The sequence below is a fragment of the Alosa sapidissima genome, chromosome 10, assembly GCF_018492685.1.
Source record: "Alosa sapidissima isolate fAloSap1 chromosome 10, fAloSap1.pri, whole genome shotgun sequence".
Lineage (NCBI taxonomy): Eukaryota > Metazoa > Chordata > Actinopteri > Clupeiformes > Clupeidae > Alosa > Alosa sapidissima.
This window is the reverse complement of record NC_055966.1, coordinates 2253187-2275333: the sequence shown is the minus strand read 5'-3', so window position 1 is coordinate 2275333 and position 22147 is coordinate 2253187. Positions and strand designations below refer to the sequence as shown.

The window sequence follows — 22147 nt, the reverse complement described above, 5'->3', positions numbered from 1 at the left end:
CGATCTAAGTTCTAGCCTCTGAGGGGAAAAAAGACGAGCGCGTCAGCTGTCAGAGTAACCCGCGAATGTTGACATTTTGACGATGGCGGCGCGAGTGTTCAGGAATCCGGAAGATGCAGCCTTTTATATTGAGAATTTTCTTGATAACGAGTCTGATTTTTCTGGGTTTGAAGATGATTTTATACCCTCGGAGGAAAGCGAAAGTGACAGCGAAAGTGATGGTCACGAAAATGTCACTGACGAGATGAGAGAAACGGGAGATGTAGCCTGGAGTCGTTTTATAAGGGACCAAACAATCAATCCATTTACTATGGATTCGGGACCGAAGTTGCCAAGGACATTCAATGTAGGAAACGCTACACTCTTGGATTACTTTTTTCTTTTTTTCGTCGAGACAATGTTTCAGAAGATTGCTACTGAAACGAACTTGTACGCAAAGCGCTGTGCTCAAGAACACTCGCGAGTTGATAGCCTCTGGTTTCTGACTGACGGCGCTGAGATGAGAGCTTTTTTTGGATTAAATATCCTGATGGATGTTAATCCGAAACATGAATACAGTGATTACTGGTCCACGGGTCCATTCCTGGGTGTCAGCGGGTTTCAACGTGCCATGACTGAACAGGTACGAAAAGTTGTGCCAGTACTTACACTGTAATAATGCTGCCGTGCGAGTGAAGAGAGCTGATGCTAGCCATCATCCGATAGCTAAAGTTGCGCCGGTGTTTGAGATGGCACGTCAAAATTGCAAGTTGTTTTATCAACACGGCCGTGACATTTCTATTGACGAGGCTATGAAAGGGTTCAAAGGCAGAACAGAGCTTGTAATGTACATGCCTAACAAACCAGAAAAGTTTGGAATCAAGTTCTGGGCCTGGTGTGACGGCAACACATCTTACATGTCAGACTTCAAGCTTTATTCAGGGAAACAGGACCAGACACCTCTTCAACGGATCCATGGTTTGGGATACAGGGTCGAGCGTGATATGACCAGGGATTTGATTGGCCTCAATCACTGCGTTTATTTCGGAACGAAGTGACAGTATTTTTTTCCAGAAGGCCGGCATCACTGTCACAGCATGGAATGACAACAATGTAGTTGTCGTAGCTCACACCCGTCTCCCACATCCTGGTCAGATGGTGACCTGTCATCGGCAGGCTGAGACGGAAAAGCTAGTCGTGCCACAACCACAAGCGATCACTCGATACAATCAGCACATGAATGGCGTGGATGTGCACGATCAGCTAAGAAAAAAATATGCTGCCTCTCATCCTAGTAAGAAGTGCTGGAAGTATATCTTATGGTTTGTGGTGGACGTCTGCCGAGTGAATGCGTGGATTTTGTACAGGATGGCCTCTACAAGACGAGTGGGGAGAAAGACGCGATACACCCAGAAAGATATCATCTTGGAGCTTGGTAAGGGTTTGGATCAATGGCTTCACCAGTAGGAAGCGATCTACCATCAGAGAAAGGGGGGTTGAAATTGATCCAAAAAGGCACAAGACGGCTCACACCTTCGAGCGACTTCCCGGCAAGCACCGTAGGTGTAAAAATTGTTATAGACTTGAGCGTCGGTTTTTATATTATTGTTACGCCTAATGGGTTGGTAAAGGTGTTAATATGATATCTTTATCTATTTATATTATATCTGTTTTTATATTATTGTTACGCCTAATGGGTTGGTAAAGGTGTTCATATGATATCTTTATATATTTATATTATATCTGTTTTTATATTATTGCCACACCTAATGACCTAATGTGGTAAAGGTGTTGTTCATGATATATTTATCTTTATCTATTGATATTATATCTGTTTTTATATTATTGCCACACCTAATGAGGTGGTAAATGTGTTGTTCATGATACATATTTATCTTTATCTATTTATGATATCTGTTTGTCATATTATCTGATTTTGTTTCAGTAAAAACAGATATTAATTGAAACAACCAAACACTGTCAAATCTGTTTTTATTTCGTATAAGATTGATAACTGATAGACTGAAACTACAACACAAAACAGGTCAAATAGGCTTGAAACTGTTTTGTACCACACTTATCATTACTTACCACTTGGGGAATCTTGACTACAACAGACTACAAGATTGGTAAAACAGGTGTGAAATAGTTCATTGCCATATTTCCCATTACTTACCTGATCATGAGAAGACCCTCGCTGCAATTTCCATGTGTACAGGTACAGGGTCTCAATACCATACTTACCATTACATATTTACATAATTCTTTTCAGATAGTCCATAATTTCAGGTTTCCAAAGATATATAACATGACTGGGTTGCTCTAAGGTTCATGGAGTGTAACATCAAGTTTATCATCTGGCGAGTTTAGAATGCCACTCCCCCCAATTAATTAAAAGTTAAAATAGACTAAAACTGTTCTATACCATACCTGGTGATATTTTCATTGTCTCAATAACTTGGCCAACATATTGGAATATTTTTTATGTGTGTACAAAGTTCATAACATGTATATATTAAACGGAGAGTATGTTTTATTTTAAAAAACTAAACACTAGTTTAGAGAATTTTTAAATGTTCCAATGGTGAGGACTTGCCTATATATTATTTAAAACAAATGGACATTGTCATAATAGATAGCTCAGAACCTCAGGTTTTTAAAAATATATAACATGACTATGTTTCAGGTAAGTTGATGGAGTGTATCATTCATTTGTAATCATCTGGCGAGTTTTAATTGTTTTATTCAATAATACTCCATGGGTAGCCTTGGAATGTTCTAAAAGGGTAGTTCTATAAGGCGTTCCATGGGGAAAAGAGTTAAGAGCCATCATCCTGAAAACTAAGCCAGAAAAACGGCACCAGCTAAAACCGTGACGCATTGCCAAGCTTTTGTTTACAATGGCAATCAGTTTCTGGAGTCCAGAATGAAGGTCTCATTCATTTTACTCTACTGACATTTTAGCTGCATTTCTGTTCATTTGAGACAATGTGTCATATTGTCAACAATACAGTTCATGGGGAACTGTCTTGTAGGCAATGACATTTACATGTTTATGTGAAAATATTGCTTAATAAATGTGCCTTATTTGAAATAATTGAAATATTATTTTTCATGAGTGAATGTCTATTTCTAAAAGGATACAGGGTTGAATTTATGTGTATGTAAAAAAATATCCGTTGTCGTCTTTTACATCTTGCATTTCGTTTCCCTATTTGCAGCATATGTGATGTGAAACCGAAGAAGTTGTTTTCTGAATATGCAAATGCTGTATATCGGATATCGGCTAAAATTCAATATCGTGCATCCCTAATGTCTGTCTGTGCTTGTGTGCCTGCATGTGTGTGCATGTATCTTTATGTGTGTGTTTGCTTGTGTTCATGAGTGTGTGCGTGAGTGTGTGTGTGTGCATGAGTAGTGTACAGTCACTAAATGTACACATAAATTAATTTATTGTGTGGCCCCCATGAACAGAATTCCACAAAACTTGGCATGCATTCAGAGGGTGTCATAATGATCCTACGCCTCGAATTTTGTGCAGTTTTGATCATGTCAGCCAGAGATACCTGTGATTACAACACCTCATTTTTGCTTTTTCATTGGTAACTGGGTGGTGGTAATGAAGTATCAAAAAAAAATCCGGAAGAAAAAAAACTGACTAAACCTATGACCGCCACTTCGCTGCGCAGCGGTCATAATGATCTGACATTACATAGGAAGTGTGCACTGTAATCAAAGCTGAACCATTAGTCCGCCATGTTTATGACTCAACTAACACATTCTGTAGTTGCAGCAGTGCTCATTCCTTCTGTTAGTGAAAACTCTAATTCAGTCCAAATGCAACGCATTTCTACCAAACTGTTAAAGCTTCACAATGACTGCACTAAGAAAATGACAACAATGACTAATCATGTTCGCCAAGTTTAACAGATAAAGATTACTTACTTCTTAATAGGCTAGGCCTATGTCCTGATTGTAGTGGGCTTCCATTCTCAGTTTCAAACCCTTGGAAGTCATCTTCCTAAGACACAACAACAAAAAGATAACTTTTAGCCATTAGCTGAGCTTCGACCTAAAAAGAGCCTACCGTAATTTCCCAACTATTAGCCATGGTTTATACATTGATTTTGCAAAATTTCTTCAGCTATGAGGTTAATACACAGGAGCAGTTAATTAGTATTAATATGGTTTTGTTTCTTAAACACAGGAAATAATCGTAGCTTGATTCCCATGCTCTATCATGAGAGTGAGAGATATCTGCAGTCAGATCAACCATAGAGAGCCTTTTATCACAAGATGAGGAAACTAAACTTGTCAGACAAAACAATTAGGAACATGGGGATAAACCTAGAAAACATTTTACCAAAATAATAACTTGATTACCTACCAAAAGAACAGAATCATAATCAATTGCAATCGTTTGTGATGCTCAAGGTAATAGCATAACAAGCTTCTAAATGACAATTTTAAGGCATTCTCCATCATCTTTGTACATCAATGTAAGCAGTGTGTTTGATTTAATGGAGGAGTCCACAACAATCACCAATCTCACCTTAATGCCCCCATTTCCAGAGAAGAGACACTGAGTGCAGGGCTCCACGCTTAATGTTTTTCTTTTTTAAGTAGCTCTTAAAGTCTCTCTTAAAACATTTTTCCTCCACTTTTTTCCTCGTCAGATGTTTTCAAGGACATAAACATAATGCATTACTGTTAGCCTACACCACTTAAATTGGACATGAGCTCAAGGAGAGGGGGATTTCTCAGCCATCTTGTGCCGCTATCACAGCCTATAAAATTAATTCTGAGATTCTGCTACGTTTTCAACCCGAAATTGTGTATGTCATGGTTGAAAAGAACCTCAGAAATAATCACGTTATGCAGTCAGACCTCTGCAGCGGGTAGCCTACATGAACAGGGTTTCCCGCAGCACTTTGCAGTCAAGGCGGCCTCCTTGGCAAAACAAGCCTGCCGCCTTAACTACGTCGTCAAAAAAAAAAAAAGAAAACGTGTTACTCTGTCCTGTTTTCTCCCTTTCATTCCAAACCGTGACCAACGCCAATCTCCCTTCTCCGCAGAACGCATTAAAAAAATAAGAAGAAATGTGTCATGAATCGAAAAATAATCAGATTTTCTAATCTTTACATATGTGATATGCCTCCGAATCAGAGCTAGTGAGCGGAGCTCAGTGGTGCAAATATCTCGCTCCTCGCTCTCAAGAATCAGTCAAATCGCGAACAGCCACAGCTCCATTTAATTGTCAGGTGTGATGAAATGCGTTCATATTCCACTTTTTATGTCATAAACGTTGCAGGCCTATGGAAAGGTTTTGTGGTAGGATTGTCCAATGATCAAGTGTTTGCTTCAATTTCTGTTTTAATTTATGCGACGCAACATTTGCTGGGTTCATCCGTTTGGCGCAAGTTTAAAATGTTTGCGTAATTTGTCATTTTCGTTCTATAAGTTCCACTTTTCATGTCATGAATGCAACATGCCTATGATAAGGCTTTGCAGTTGTCCAATATGGTCAATCTATTGTCTCAATTGTGTTTCATATGACGCGCAGAAGCTACATTCATGCATTGTTTTGCTCCAGTTGAAAATGTTTCTGCGTAATTTGTCAGCTGTGATCAAATGCGTTCAATAAATTCCTGTTTTATGTCGTAAATATAACATGCCTATGATTAATGATTGTATGGTGTATCTAATTTAGGCCTGTCTTATGTTCAATCAAATTTGCTTTGCCCACCCGTTTGAACATTTCTGGCTACGGTACTGTAAAAGAAAACTGATAAATCAGTGTACTATTCCTACAAAACAATTAGATACTAACAATGTAGAGCAAGAATAACCATGTGGTGGTGACACTGTTCCAGTGAGTGTATAACTTATAAGCCTAAAACTAAATGGATCAGTCGGGATTAATTGCCAAAAGAATACAGGCTTAGCATCCAAGTTTGGTGTTATAACTTGTTATTTATTTAATATGTAGTGTTATAACTTTGTTAACTGTTATTTATTTAATATGTAGTGTTTAATAAATAATTGTTAAATGTACACAGTCTGTAGTGTATCGCACAAACAAGACGCCAGCACCCACACCCCCCCACCCCCACCGGTCGGACCGACACCATAACCCCCCACCCCGGTCGGACGGCAACCGATACAAGCCCTACCCCATCCCCATCCGATTTTTATTTAAAATATTTTTTTTTTTTTTTTTGGGGGGGTGATGGCGGTGACGAGCTCAGACCCATGGTAGTATTAATTATAATCTATTTAAAAGTCAAAGTCAAATTAAGTTCATGGCTGGAAATCTACTACAGTACTAGACCAATCAAGGCCATTATCGCAATATGAACCAACTGAATTAATCTAATCACAAAAGCTACAAATAATTGTCGACAGTTAATTTTGTCACATTTCTGACTTTCATATTCAGGCCATCCTTAAAAATATTTTTGTTTGCAGTAACCCGACCGGCCCTGTCAATTCAGGAACGAATCAGGCGTAATAATCCAGTCACTAACCAATTTGTCTGCTGCAGCTCAACCTTGTTGCTTGAAGTTAGCCTACAGGGACTATTTTGAGGTGCTGCATGATATCATTGTGGTGTTCCTTGATTATTACGCTGGCATGAGAGTATAGTTCCATGTCAAATCAGCCAAGAAAATCATCACGTTTCATTCCCTGTTGGTCTTATTACACTTTCTAACTTGAGAGGAGACAAGTTAGGGATAGGATAGGAAGGGTAGGAAAATTACCGGAAATCTTAGTCACTTTTAAACGAGATGCTAATGGTCTAATCAGATTCAATGATCTATGCTAGGCTGGAGCTAAAAGTGGTATCGCCAGGCACAGAGAACGGCTGGATGAACTGATCAATGGTTTAACTCAAGGGGAAGTAGTGTTATTCCCCAAATGGTGGAATATCCCTTTAAAAATCTGGAATCCAGGAAAGACATAATAATTTGCCCAGCAAGGGGGTGCAGTTATGGTCATGGGTTTTGAGCAATATAACCTGAGTATCTTAAGTCAACTATCTGTGAAGGAGTGCTACACACCTCTGAAATCCAATCCCACTGATAAGTTCCATAGTGAAATTCATGAATAAGTTTATGTCAATCTTGCCTACAATAACGATTGGATAACACGAAAAAAGATAGAGTTCTTGGTTGTTGCACATCCTTTATGTCCTGTGTTTTATGGTGTGCCCAAAATACATAAATCCACAACCATTTCTTCCCTTCGTCCTATTGTTGCATGTATTGGAAGTTTGAACCCCTATCACGGTTTGTTGATTTCTTTATTAGGAAGTTTGTCTAGCCTTGTCCTGGATACTGTAGATATATTGAAAATTGTTAAAGAATATAAGTGTGAACCTACTGAACCTAGTCCAAAGTCTATACACGTGTATTAGGGCTGTAACGATACACCAATCTCACGACCCACGGTTCGATACAAACCTTGATTTTTTTTTTTTTTGGGGGGGGGGGGTTGGGGGGCTATAGCCTAGGCCTACTATTTCTATTACAACTCTAGCCTACCTCTGTAACTCAGCTGTCTGGTTGAAGCCTGGAAATATTGTAAACAAAGTAGCATAATTGGCTAGCTTATCATAGTCTACTGATTGGACTGTTCAGTTTCCCCGTGCGTGTTTAAGTTTCAAGGTAATACTTGTTCTCCTTGGGACAGGACCTTTTGGGAAACATTGGTATTGAGATGATCTGTCAACTTGAATGCAATGGTTTTAAACAAATATGTGCAACATGCTAATGATGCTAAGCGGATTTAATAGTACCTAGTCGTCTATGCGTCCTTGCTTTCACAATTGTTAATGTTTTATTTGGATTGTGCCCAAATGCAATCGCATATAGTCACAGCCCTAACGTGTATACCTCACAAAATTGATGCGCTCAGCCACTACTTAGAGAAACACAGTCCTGGGACCCTGCCTCCCAATGAATTTCTTTTGACATTGTCCCAAATTATCCTTACTATGAACTTTTTAAAATATGTATATGCTTCTATGCTTCAGGGAAGAGAATTGTATTCATAATCCACTTTAAAATAAATTCCCTTTTTAAAATTGTCCTATGGAAAAGATTTATAGACAATATAATAGTCATATGGCTAGGTGACCAAAGGGATCTATGTGACTTTCTAAAATATATAAATTCAACAACTAACTATCTGTCATTTACTATGGAACAGCATGAATCCTCGATTCACTTTCTAGACTTAACACTATCCAAGGGGAAAGACAATACAAGAAACTACAATTTTTCGCAAACCACTAAGTCGTAATACACCTTTGATGGCAGACAGTAATCATCCAAAATAGGGCTGGGACAACACGTCGACGCAAAATATGCGCGTCGATTTGTCAGACCCAAAACGCGTGCAGCCAAATATTTTGAATTTTACACCTTCAGTGTTTCCCATACGTTGACTAATCTGTGGTGGGGCGGCACGAAATCAAAACCGAATGAAAATCCTTTCATTGAGCTGCACTTTTTACGCATGCAGCCTTTCCCTGCCCCGCCCGCTCTCTCTCGTAACGAGCCCGCTGCCCCTCCTCTGCTTGTGCATTTAACACAAAATATTCACGATTGTTGAAGGATTGTTGTTGCGACATAGAAGCATTGCATAGAACACGGCTGGCTAAATTGCTATTAAATCCGCTTAATCCCAGTTAATTCTGCTAAGGTCTTATCACAACATAGTTCATTGAGGAGACTAAACTTAGTTAAGTTCAATCAAGCAGTATCTCAAAGCTAACGTTAGAATACTGTTTGGATGTTGAGTTTAGCATGCTTACTTACAGCTGCTTGTCAATTTCGTTACTCAGGGCTCAATTTATTGACTCTGACACTGAATGTTTGCAAAATCCCGATGTAAATGGAAAAGTGTTTTCTAAGACTCAAAAGTGCTTGTCCCAAGGAGAAGTACAAACTGTTATTTGAACTAACTACGTTATGAATTGCATCCATACATCAGCAGCCTTTTAACTGCGTTAGTGTTACAATTGCAAGGGAACGAACGTCTTTAAGTGACAGGCACTCAATTAGACCTATACACTACTGAACTTTTAAATGCTACCTCTGACTAAGAATGCATTACTTTGCACTTGTATAGTCTTTTATTTTGGAATTTTAAGAGCAATAAACATAAATTGCAATGTTAAGGAATTCATGTTTTTTTTCATTCAGATATATAAATCAACATGTATAAATTGCTATTAGTCAATTAATAGGAGATAATCGAATCGAAATCGAATCGGACTGAAAAAATAATTCATTAGATTAATCAAATCGAAAAAAATAATCGCTAGATTAATAGTTTAAAATAATCGTTTATCCCAGCCCTAATCCAAAACATTCCTATTGGTCAATTTTTCAGATTTGTAGAAATTGCAACAATGTCACAGATTTCCAGCTATTGAGATGAGTGAACGTATCCAAGAGAGAGGTTACCCCTTATTAGTGTTGCACGGTGCACCGATACTACAAAAGTATCGCAATACCCTGAAATTAAAAATGTCACGATGCCTAATTTTATTAGTATCGATACTTTTTAGAATGACCGTGTTCTTTTCAAGTAACATGCGTGTGCGCAAGGCATGCTTCTAGCGCCTCCTCCAATAGCCTATGGCTGTGCGTCTTTTCTCCTCACACACATATGCACAGCTGGTAACTTTCTAAAGTTACTAGCCAATCAGAATTTCTACTAGCCATTTTTTTCCAGTGAAAATAAGAGAATTATGAGTTTATGAGATGAGTGTCATTGAATGCATTTGATCATTTTATTAACATTGTTGGCATGTATAAATACCACAAAATATACACAGAAAGTGCAAACACTTCATTTCATGTTTGGGATCTCTATCTATCTATCTATTCTCTGTCGATCTCTGTCCTCATCCCCTGCTTCATTCCTCTTCTCACCCCCATAATGACAAGCCAGCTGGAACCTGCCACTCGTTTTCTCTCCCTCTTGTGGGCGCTCAGACGCGTTCTCAATTAAATGGAGTAGCATAGGGCCTACGTTCAATTTAGATCTTTATAGAGAGGACCCGAAAAAGTATCATCTTTACGTAACATGCTGTTGGTGCATGTTGACGTATAGCCTACTTTCTCTAACAAGAGTGAAAAACAGTTTGCAGTACAGCTACTATTTATTGGCTGAATGCTGGTCCCTCCTCTGTCTCGGTGCCCTATGCACAGTGCGTGATGTGTCTGGTGGTGGTGATCACTGATCAGAAAACTTTTTAAAACTGAAAATTTTCGCCTACAAGCTCCTCACGTTTCATCTTCAGCTAACTCCATAGACAATAAAATAAACGATCTTGCTGCTACAGGTTTTGCAGCCTCCATTACATGACATCAGCCCCCCACAAAGGAAATAGGTAAACAAAATGCGTTAATCGCGTTAAGATTTCGTAACGTGTTATGTATTTGTGTTATGTACATGTGTTACTTTTTACTTTACTTTACTGGCTAACTCCCTCCTCTTTCAGTCTATGCTCCCTGTTCTGTCTCTGTTTGTTCTTCGAACTCCTTGTGTTTTCTGGTAGACGCTCCGTTCGTGTCCATGGACTCTCGCGCTGGTTTCACTGCAAATTGCGTGCAGCCAATGGGCGTATGAAACGTCATCACGTAGCATTAAGGCACAGTGGTCATGGGAAATGTAGGAGTACTGCCAGGGGGGATATATGACCGAGAACGGAGCCTTACGTATCATGCATGTAATGCCTCATGCATCACCGGCCAAACTGGATAGTAAGTTTTTATTAATACCCGCCAAAATGAATTTTAACCCGCATTTGGCGGGTTGGTGGGTGTTAATTTAAAACCCTGCTTGTGATTAGCTTGCTACGCTAACTAGCAAAACTCATCTTTCCAAATAAAAGCAAATAGTAAAAATTGACAAAACACTACTTGACATAACACAAAAATCAAATCATGAATCTCTCAATGTACATAATATGAATGTACTTGGCTGAAAATTGTTGAAAAGAGATTCTTTCTGAGGGGTCCCAAATCAGCAAAGTTTTAAGGCGACTTTATGTGAGCCTTCTTGACACTGCACTGATGTAGGATGGCCTAACTCAACACTAGGGCTGGGCGCTAAAACGGTAACGATATGTATCGCAATAGACATGTAATCGATATCTATAAAAAATATGTTCGATAGAACATTCGATAATTAAAAGCAACACACACCTCCCGCCTTACGTTGTCCATAAATAAATAGGCTAAATATATCTTGCATTGTAGCTAGTATGTGCAACTCTACCAGAGTAGGCGATAGAAGTAGGCCTACCTCAACACAGACTCTCAATGAGTCCTTGCCCCGTGCACTCTCTCTCTCTCAACAGCCGCAATCCGCAGCCCCTCCACAGAAGTAGGCATGTAATCCAAACATTCACAATCGTGCAAGACGACTGGCTAAATACGGTTAGCATCATTAGCACGCTGCACGAATTTGTTAAAAACTGTTGCATTCAAATTGACAGCTAAATTCTAATCATCTCAATCCCGATGCAAATGGAAAAGTATTTTCCAAGACTCAAACGGGCCTGTCCCAAGGAGAAAAAGTATTAATTTGAAACTTAAACACACGTGGGGAAACTGAACAGTCTAACCAGTAGACCAACTAGCAAATTAAGCTACTTTGTTTACAATATTTCCAGGCTTCAACCAGTGCCTCTTTTCATTCAGACTTATGTGCACATTTATTTATTTGAGTATTTTTCATGATTGTGTTGCTATTTCTTTTCCCTGTTTGCTTTGATTGATAACGTTACGTTTACCTTACAACTTAAATAATACAACTTTGGGGCAGCCGTGGCCTACTGGTTAGCGCTTCGGACTTGTAACCGGAGGGTTGCCGGTTCGAACCCCGACCAGTAATTACGGCTGAAGTGCCCTTGAGCAAGGCACCTAACCCCTCACTGCTCCCCGAGCGCCGCTGTTGTTGCAGTCAGCTCACTGCGCTGGGATTACTGTGTGCTTCACCTCACTGTGTGCTGTGTGCTTCACTAATTCACGGATTGGGATAAATGCATTTATAGCTGAGTGATGTCAGAAATGAGCCTGTCTATAGGCATCTTAGAAATCATAGGTTGTTGCATGCTACATTTGATGCACACTCAATCGTGCACAAATGCAGGCAAACGTAACAAAGATAAATATGAGTTCTTGTTACAATGAAATGTCAATTTAATTTATAATAACTACCTTTTGATATTCAGTCTGACCACTAGAAGATATGTTTAGGGGGTTAGAGGTTGTGGACTGGCCTGTCCAACTGCTAAAAAAAAAAAAAAAAGTGTTACAAAACAAACTAGAAACGCATCTCCTGTGCACCAGTGCATGTGGTTGCTAGGGTGATTGAAATTGTTTTAGTAACTTCACACAGAAAAATCCTGGAAGAGAGTGAGGACAGATGACAAGGACATCAAGTTTGAAGGAGAAGAAAAAAAGGGATATAGAGAGAGAAGATGCTAAATGGACAGAGTGTGAAGTATGAAAATGAAGTGTAATTGAAAGAGGGATACAGAGAGAAAAAGCAAAAGTGAAAAACTGAAGAAAGAAAAAGAGACCCAGAATTGAGATAGACACAGAGAAAAAGTGCCTTTGAAGTCGCTGCACAGTCAGTAAGAACACAGGTGCTACCTAGCTTGATTACCCAATTATGATGTCACAATGACCCATGTTTAGCCTGAAACAGAATTTTTCTTAGAGCGATTTCAGAGAGGGTTAAAGCGGAGCTAGTAATCAAGGATCTTTGGATTTTAATCCCTGGCGCGTTGAATCGGAACGTGGAGCGTTCCCACCAAAGATCGGTTCGATTGGGTATGTGTGAAAGCAGTAATAGCACTCTATTTCAGAACAAAACAAACTGACGGAGACTGCCTGGAGGAGGTGGTCTTGGCTCGTTTCCAATCGAACTCTAGAGCAGTTTGTTTGCAGTGAGAAGGCAATCGGGCTGGTGTAGCGGGACAACTATGTGTGCTTACAATTTAGTAGGCCTACACATTAGGCTACAAGTTTATTCAACTTTTAACAGTGTAGAGATCTAGCTAGCCTAAAACAGGAACGAGTGGGAGAGTAGCCCAGAGACTTTGGACACGCGCACACACAGACCTACATATGGAGCTCTTATAATAACTTAAATGTGGGGTTAAGTGTTAGGCGACTTCGGGAAAGTGTCTTCAGCTATCAAATGTGACCAATCAGGGAACAATTTAATCACGCTTGGGTTTGTAGACAAAATTTCAATCTCACAAGGGTTTGTTATATAATTTGTTTCGATCTAAATGCTGGCATGTGAACACAAACGAACATAGGGAGAATGGAGAAAAACTGTATCGATTCAACCCTTGATTCAGAACAAATTAGGTATGAAAGCGCCCTTAGCTTTTAATGAACATCTCAAAAACCATAAATTGCACAAAAATGATAAATACAGTTCCGGTGTCTTTTTTAAGGCCTAAACAATTTGAACCAGTTTATATGTTAAGCACTTCAAATTCCATTAAAACATAGATAATTCCTAGAAGAAAAAGAAGAAGCCATCAGAAGAATTCAGCTGCAATAGCAAAGTTAGTGTTGTTAGCCTGGGTAGTGTAGGCTTTGAATGTTGCTTTGCCAAACACAGTCCTTCTGTGCTATTTAACTTATCTACTGAGATTTTTTTCTTTTTTTTTACAGTCCACTCTATGCTCAAAAAACATACATTTACTCTCACTAACTGCATTTGCTTTAGCCTAACTGCCACACATGTCATGTACTCTTTGATAGAGGTAATTTCGAAAAGTTAAGGGTTGAAACCATAGTTTTTAAACCTTATTCACCTGACATTCACCCGTACAAGCGTAGCACGGATGTGGCATACTGGCATACATGAGGCATACTGACAGTTACAGTGATCAACATTTCAATAATTGAGGAGCTAACTTGGATTATGGATAGGCCAATATACAGTTGCTTCATATTAGCGTAGCATAATCGTTCGTTGTTTTCTAAAAAATATATAATTTAGGTGAGACTATGGCCTTTCCCTCCATGAGCCAGTGCTGCCCAGCAGAGCACAACTACACCACATTGCTAATTCTCGCTAGTTTATGTTAACGTTACCATAACGTTAGGTAGCTTCCTTACAGCTTTGCGTTACGACTGATATTGGGATAACTTACAGCCAACAGGTATCTACACATCAAAATGACAATCTGACTTTTAAGAACTCCAGGTTATCCAGTGACACAAATCTGAACTCAGTTGGGGCATAGTTATCTTGCTAACCACTTAGAACAGTGAATATCCCCACCCCCTCCCCTTCAATATCACGCACCGTTGCTCGCTTTGCTTGCCAAATTACCTACCACTGTAAATATTCTATTGCAAAATAGATATTGAATGAAGTGAACCTCCTTTAACGGTATACATTCTAAGATCGCACTTGCGGCAGATTGCGAGAAGGCAAGGGGAAACGTATCTAACGTTAGCCAGCTGACGTGAGTTGGCTAACGTTACATTAGCCAACTGCATATTCTTTGTTGAATCTCCACCGACGAACATTTAGCTAGCATATTGCTAACTGGCTAATGCTACTGTACAACATTCGCTAACGGTATGCTAGGTGCGCATTTAATCCATTTTATCAGAGTAACGTTAGACGTATTATTCTACGTAGATTTAGGAGAAACGCACAACATTAGCACAAGCTAATACATAACCATGTGAGGGTAAGGTCCTATTCCACTTTACTTACTTCTTCGCTTCCACTTGAGCTGTACCCAACCTCTCCTAGGCTCTTGTGGCTTGCCTCTATACCCAGCAAGCGCAGATGAGACGGGTCTTCGTTCAATCCAAGTGCCAGGCAGGAAGGCCTCAGGCCTCCATTCGGGCTGTCGTCAGGTTCTGTCCTTGACCGGCTTAACTGCCACCGTCTCTCTGATCGCAAACGGCTACGAGAAGAAAATGGTCGGCCGGGAAACCGACCTCGAGCTGCTGCCACACCACCTGTGACTGCGACAGTTGACACAGTAGCGGATCCGAATCCCGTTGCCGCCATCATTACTCCAACAACAACAACACCGATAGATGGCAACTTCTGGGTGAGACAAGAGGGAAGGCGCGAGGTGAGACGCCACAGATAATCCAAGGCATTCTGGGTAGAGTAGTTTTTTCGCGTGACTAGCACAATTCCACAAGCCATATAGAACTACAAGATCCGCCTCTGCTTATGGTAAACAAAATTCGAGTTTATTTCTTCGTGGGGCACACACTGGCTCTCAACTCAAGGGGAATTTCAGTAAATGTCTGATTTAGTTCTACTGTGATCCAGTTCGTATTCGATATGACAAGCAGCCTTGTGAACGGGCACATTTGTAGCAGGTGTTTTTGTTTATTCGAGTTCCAGTAGCCAGTCCACTCGTATTTCTATTGTCTGTCGATGAGCGTAGACCGTCTGCCCTCAGGTAGCCTATCGTTAGCCCCATAACAATAAAAATAAAACGGGTAGGCCTGGTTCGGGTCCTTGATTATGGCTGAATTATTTTAGGCTTGTTCGACTTAATGCAGATCTGCTCAGATCTGACTTGATGTGATGCATGCTGGGTTGAACACAATGCATACTGGTGTCACTCATAGACAGTAAAACATATGGACAGTCATCACGTAGACATCAATCGAGACCATAGACAGTAAAGGTCGAGACGGGTTTCAACCGTTTCCTATTGGCCGACAAGGCTTTCTGCCTTTCTGCACATAGCCTGACTCGTGTAACTCTTGTGATTGCTGCACCGAGAGATTGGGTTAATGTAGGCCCACTTCGTTACCACCACGTCTACATTTACTTTTCTTAAATGTCCTAGTTGTTCGTAGATAAATGTGATTTCATATTAAACAGCACTCGCCACATTCATAGCCTACTGTCAATCCATCAAAACTTCGCTGAAATGTTGTGGTCCGATGCTTTCGTTCTTATCCAGATGTAATAGAGGTCGTAATTCGTCCGCCGCTCATGGCCCTCGAACCCGCCACCTCGACACACACCGGCATGGTAGTCGAACACTCTAACCACTGAAGCCCAGGACCCAGGCTCCCAACTCAGCGGTTAGAAGCGTTCTTAAGGTTAGGGGTGTGAGGATTTACATGCGCAACTAGCATGCTAGCTTAGTTCGCCTCCGTTACACTCACCTCCCTAAATCCTCACTCCCATGATCCGGGTCACAGCACCAATGTAACAGAGGTCGCAATTCGTCCGCTGCTCATAGCCCCCGAACTCGCCACCTCGACACACACCAGCATGGGAGTCGAACACTCTAACCACTGAGCTAAAAGCCCAGGCTCCCAACTCAGTGGTTAGAAGCGTTCTTAAGGTTAGGGGTGTGAGGATTTACACGCGCAACTAGCATGCTAGCTCAGTTCGCCTCCGTTACACAGAGAATACGGTTATTTTACTCCTGTGAAACGCTTTAACCTGCTCTTGTCGCATGCTCATTATGTAAATTACGTGACGTTGGCATTGATTTTCGGAAAAAAGTTTATTACTCAGCCGGTAAATCAGTTACGAGGTTATGACGCCAATCACACAATGTATTACTCCGAAAATAGAAAAAGTTCATATAAAGGCTTAAAACGCTTCAGCTGTAACGTTATTTGATGTCAAAGTGGCAGTTCAATTAATGGCTAGGTGGAACTGGTCTCCTATTTAGATGCAGATCTGCTCAGATCTGACTTGATGTGATGCATGCTGGGTTGAACACAATGCATACTGGGATGGATGCAATGCATACTGGTTAGAAATCCTGTCGACTTCTGTCAGCCGGGGAGGGACTTACCACCGTGTTACTATGTCACATGACCTTAAAATATCGCAGGAGTCTTTGCCTGCAGACATATCTTGCAGTTGCCTTTCCACGGTCTGCACGAGCTGAAACCCGCCCTCATGACGTCAGTTCAAAGACGTGATGGGGCCGTTTGCGAGGAATCTCCTCATGGCGATTTTGACAGGTTTCTCATGCTACTTCCTTGGAATATGCAAAAAAATGAACCGAAATCGAAGGGATACCTTCTTATATGTGATTTCTGCAACAATGGTAGGCTAGCTTACTGAAAACGTTTGGATATTCTGTTATTTTCTGCTGTTGGTTAAATAGATAGACACACATATAGGGAAAACACTTGATATTGAATTTGTGTGCTACAATGCAGGCCTGTTAACTGTATGACAACGACGGTGGTTTATTTAAACTACATCATAAGAATTTATTTCCTCAGTCATCATGCTCATTTTAATAAGTAAGAATGAAAGTTATGCTGTATTTATTGCAAACAAAATTCCGCGATATTTCCTGCGAGTCACGTCAGGCAGACTGTAGCCGGTCTGTCCGGGATAAGCTGCCGTCTGTTGTAGCTCCTCCCGGCTAGCCTCTGAAGTTGACGTAGAAAGTCAGCCAAAGTCAGACACAGTTCATCTTGAACAAGCCTACTATTGCTATTAGGGTCATCTGACTTGATGCAGATGTGACTTGTGTGATGCATGTTGGGTTGAACGCAATGCATACTGGTTAGAAATACTGTCCTACTTCATCCCATAGGCAGTAAAGGATATAGACACAGCCATCCCATAGACTTCGAAGGAGACAAGTGAAGCAAATTTGAACCCATTTCGGTGCCCCCAACATCGTCTTCCAGGCAGCGCTGCATGGAAGGCATTATGGTTAGGCAAGGGTTAGGGTTAAGGTTAAGTTAGGGTTAAGTGCCTTGAAGATGACGGTCGCAGCGCTGCCTTGACGTCGACGGTGGGGGCTTAAAACACCATCGAGCACCCATTTCCTGTTGGTCGACTTCGGTTCTTGTGCATCCTCAGTCCAGGCGAGTGAGACACGTGTGACGTTAAGCAAAAGACTGAAAGGCTGTTACATGATTCTGCGTCAACTCCACGGCGTAGCTACGCTGTCACTCCTATGGTGTTGTGACCCTTTTATGGTTCTGCGTCAGGTTGCTTTGCATCGGGGTGCATTTCACCACCATAACGCTAGGGGGTATGTGGCTTCGAAGTTCGGTGTCGCCTGTGTCTGCGTTGCTCACCACCGAAACCATAGACTGTATGACCGAATGGTACTCAGAATGGCAAACCCATAGACTGTCATGCTAAAATATTAATCTTATTTGTTTGGCCTTTTGTTGCTTAGATTTTTGTAAGTATCAAGAAATAGACACAGTAAAATCCATTGACCTAGTTACTATAACCAACAAATAAGTCTGAGGTTATTTGCGAGGTGCCTGCCAGCCAGTTTAAGTTATGTTAGCAAGCGAACTTTAGCACAACTGCTCACTAAGTATTGCTTGCTGGCGAAGTGCTAATTTCAAAACGTTACTGACATATAGACACTTTATAAACGGATAACCCTGTCATTGTAAGCAAAATATGTATGAGTTTATTTGCAAAGCTTATGTCAGTGAACTAGCATGTTGCTAACTCCCCACAGTAGGCTGCTTGAAACACAGACTATCAACACACAGGATGAGTTGACCAATCACAGTCCTTGCGGTCTGCGTCGCCTCGACATAAAGTTAAACATTTTTGGAGGCGCACGTCAAGCTACGACAGAGGGGTCTGCAGGGGTACGCCGTCAATTTGACGCAGAAGCATAAAACAGGCTTAACTCGTCTGGTAGCCATGCTAAGAAAATTGATAATGTGTAGAGCGCTGCGAGTTTGAGTGCAGCTTTTGTCGGGGATTTGTTCTGACGTAGTGTCAACCCATCAAAACATCACTTAATTGTTTTTCCCCCTCGATGCTTTCCTAAATATCTTACCCGTGGACCTTCACCCACACTGCCTTCAAGTTTCTTCTCCAGAGTATACGGTTACTTCGCTCCTGTGCAACGCTAAGTAGCATGCTCATTCCGTCGTGATACACTTTTTTCCCCGAAAACAATGCTATTACTCAGCTGTAAATTTACCATTTATTTTGCACAAACAAGTCAGTTCTCAAATGTGTGTAAGAGTGCTCTTGAGTGTTCGTAGATTTTGTTCTTACCTAAGAACAAGAAAACAATGGTGAATACCATAATATTCGTAAAAACAAATTCGTAAGAACAAATTTCTTCCTAAGAACGGTTGGTGAATGAGGCCCATTGACTCTAGGAAGACTGCTTTCAGTGTATCATAGTCTTTAAATCCAGTGTAAAACATTAGCTGCTGCGCACATTTTAGCATCCTATAAATGCAAGTGAAGTTGCTTTGCATTATAGTGCAATATGTGTCGATGCTTAAAATGTCGGATTTTTGCGATTGCGTCTTTGGACAATAAAAAGTAATTTGGAAGGGAAATTGAAGAGAAGCAGGGAGCAGTTCAGATGAAAGACTCAAGGATCTTAAACGCAGTAGACAAAGACGATTGGCTCTTCTTGGTCAATTTGCATTGGGATCTAAAACAGTGGCATATAGAAATATTCAAATGGGTGGGCACAGAAGAATTAGATTGAACATAAGAGAGGCCTAGATTAGATAAACTATATGTGAATCATAGGCATGTTATATTTATGACATAAAGTGGAATTTATTGAACGCATTTGATCACAGCTGACAAATTAAGCAGAAACATTTTCAAACGGAGCAAAACAATGCATGAATGTAGCTTCGGCAGGTCACATTAAACAGAGATAGATAGATACTTTATTGATCCCCAGGGGAAATTCAAGGATTACAATACACAATAGATTGACCATATTGGACAACGGCAAAGCCTTATTATAGGCATGGCATCGTTCATGGCATGAACAGTGGAACTTATTGAACGAATTTCATCATAGCTGACAAATTACGCAGTCGCTAAACATTTTAAACTTGCGCAAAACAGCATGAACCCAGCATTGGCACGTCACATAAAACACAAAATGAAGCAACAGATTGACCATTGGACAATCCTACTGCAAAGCCTTTTCATTGGCATGCTACGTTTACGAAAACATTTTCAGTGTGCTTGATCGCCATGTAGCCTAGTCTAGCTTGTTAATCAAATTAATGTATAAAAATAAAGTTGTGTGTCATGTTATTGAAGGAGAGCAATGTTGCTATTCCCTAAAGATGAGTCAGCTATTTTGACCATTCATCTACAAATGCTTTTCTTATGGATGCCAGACACTGCATATTAAACTATGACAGTTTGTAAGGGTAAAGCCTGTTGTCGCTAGCCTAGAAATCTAGACGCACCCTAGCGGCAGCAAATTACATTTGCTTCCAGGGCTAGTCTAGCAACTCTCCGTTGGCTTGTGAGTTCGAAAAAATAAACTTCTATCAGGCCAATCAAATCGTGTATAGAGTCGTTAGGCGGGCTTAACATAATGATTGATGGCAGAGTTGCAATTCAACGGTTTGAATTCCCTGCTACTTGAAAACAAAGAAGATGGATGTTGTTGTTGGCCAACAGTGTGACACAAGTTAAGCTTGTTTTAAGATGGCAAAAGTTTGAACTAGCCAACTAGCTCCGCTGGTGGTAAAACGCATGGGACTCAGCGCTGTCCTATTGCGTGCAGAGGGAATTTGAAAGACAACCGATTATCCCGCCCCTTGGACTGAGCACTGCGAACGGTGAATGCCCAGACCCTACATTTTAATGTGGGTCTGGCTCGTCAGGCTATGTTGTCGCAAGTTTTACGCAAGGTTCATAGGCTACAACAAAGTGTTTCTGGAGTGAAACTTTAAATTTAGTCAGACTTGAATTTAGTCAGACTAGGCTATCTCTATCTCTAACTAGCTCATATTGAGAAGATTGCATGACGGAAATAACAGTGGACTAACTATGGGTAATTAAAATAACTTGTAGACCATAAAGGTAAGAGTTCATTGTCCTTACGTGCCATCTCTACTATTGCTGCTTTTTATCGGTCAGATTTTAAAGGTCTCATTCACCGAGAAACCGTTTAATACTTGTTCCTTTCGAAATACTATAGCTCACTCCAAGTTGCATATGCATGCTGCACGTGAAAATTATCTTCTACCCCCATTGCCCGCATTAGCCAATGAAAGAAAATACACGGAAAAACAAGCGAATCAGACAAAGCCCTTCCCTGTGACGCCGCAGGGAAAACAATTATTCATGGCCTCGCCCACCTTGGCTTGTGACCGCCCACAGGAAGACAGGAAGATTTTGGCCAGGAGATTGTCTCTCTGCAGCTAGTAGGAGCTAACAGCAAGTTGCTAACATGGCGGAGCAAATTCGTGCCTGTGTCATTTGTGGCAATAACACATCAATGTTGCATGTCTTGCCTTAGAAAGAAGAGTTGAGGAAGAAATGGTTGGAATTTATCGTTGAAACACCACCACCGAAGTATAGTGCAACATTAGTTCTGTGTTCCAATCATTTCGACCACACTCACTGTGCCTGCCTACAGTTAGAAAGTGGTTTTGCATCGATGTTCTGAAAATCTGGACCTGTACGTCACGACGATCGACCACCAGCTCACAGGCTGTAAGTACAAACAAACTTTTCCACCTAACGACTGTTACAAAATAGCATGTTCATATTCTTCACGTTAGCATGCATGAAAAGGGCACAAGCTAGGCTTAGGCTAGCCTATATTACAGGAAGCTACACCAGGCACGTAACTGAAGTGTTCTGTTCGCGACGTGTAAAATCAGAGAATGTCTAATAGGAAGGGCTCTGGTAAAATCCATTAGAGGAATGGTCTATTTTTTTTAACGTAGCCTACAGGCCACGCGCCAGGTGTAGCTACTTCCATTGATTAGACCTATTGGAAGCTAATTGTTGCAGAAGACGCAACGCAAACGGAATGCTTCAGTTACGTGCCTGGTGTAGTTACACTTATAAGAAACTGTATGACCACACTACCCAGAGATTTAGCTTGTTGAACCTATAATCTTCTAACCTAAGCGTTAAACCACAAATAATAATATTGGCAACAATATTTTATGCTCAACTAAGGACTGGCATTGTTCTAGTCTAAACAGGGAAAATCAAAAACACAATACCCGTGCACTATTAGGCTAAGTTGCTATCACTAGAGCCCAGGTATTTACACTTCAGTCTAATTTATGTCTTCTTGCCATTATTACATTGGCCTTTGTAGGCCTACAATGATTGTTTGATTACTTGCTGTTTACGTAGTGTTTTGTATGTCTTCCAGAGC

General features: G+C 40.7%; 1 protein-coding gene across 1 annotated transcript in view; it reads right to left on the bottom strand.

The window, feature by feature from the left end:
* The window catches only part of kmt2bb (lysine (K)-specific methyltransferase 2Bb), a 111700-nt gene extending 96499 nt beyond the window's left edge, over window positions 1-15201 (bottom strand). Inside the window, exons 1-2 of the mRNA XM_042107347.1 lie at window positions 14755-15201; window positions 3925-4000 (exon numbers count right to left, since the gene is read on the bottom strand). Of these exons, the coding sequence (XP_041963281.1) occupies window positions 3925-4000; window positions 14755-15201 (523 nt within the window). The remainder of the gene's footprint in view (window positions 1-3924; window positions 4001-14754) is intronic.
* Between the last annotated feature and the right edge of the window lie 6946 nt (window positions 15202-22147).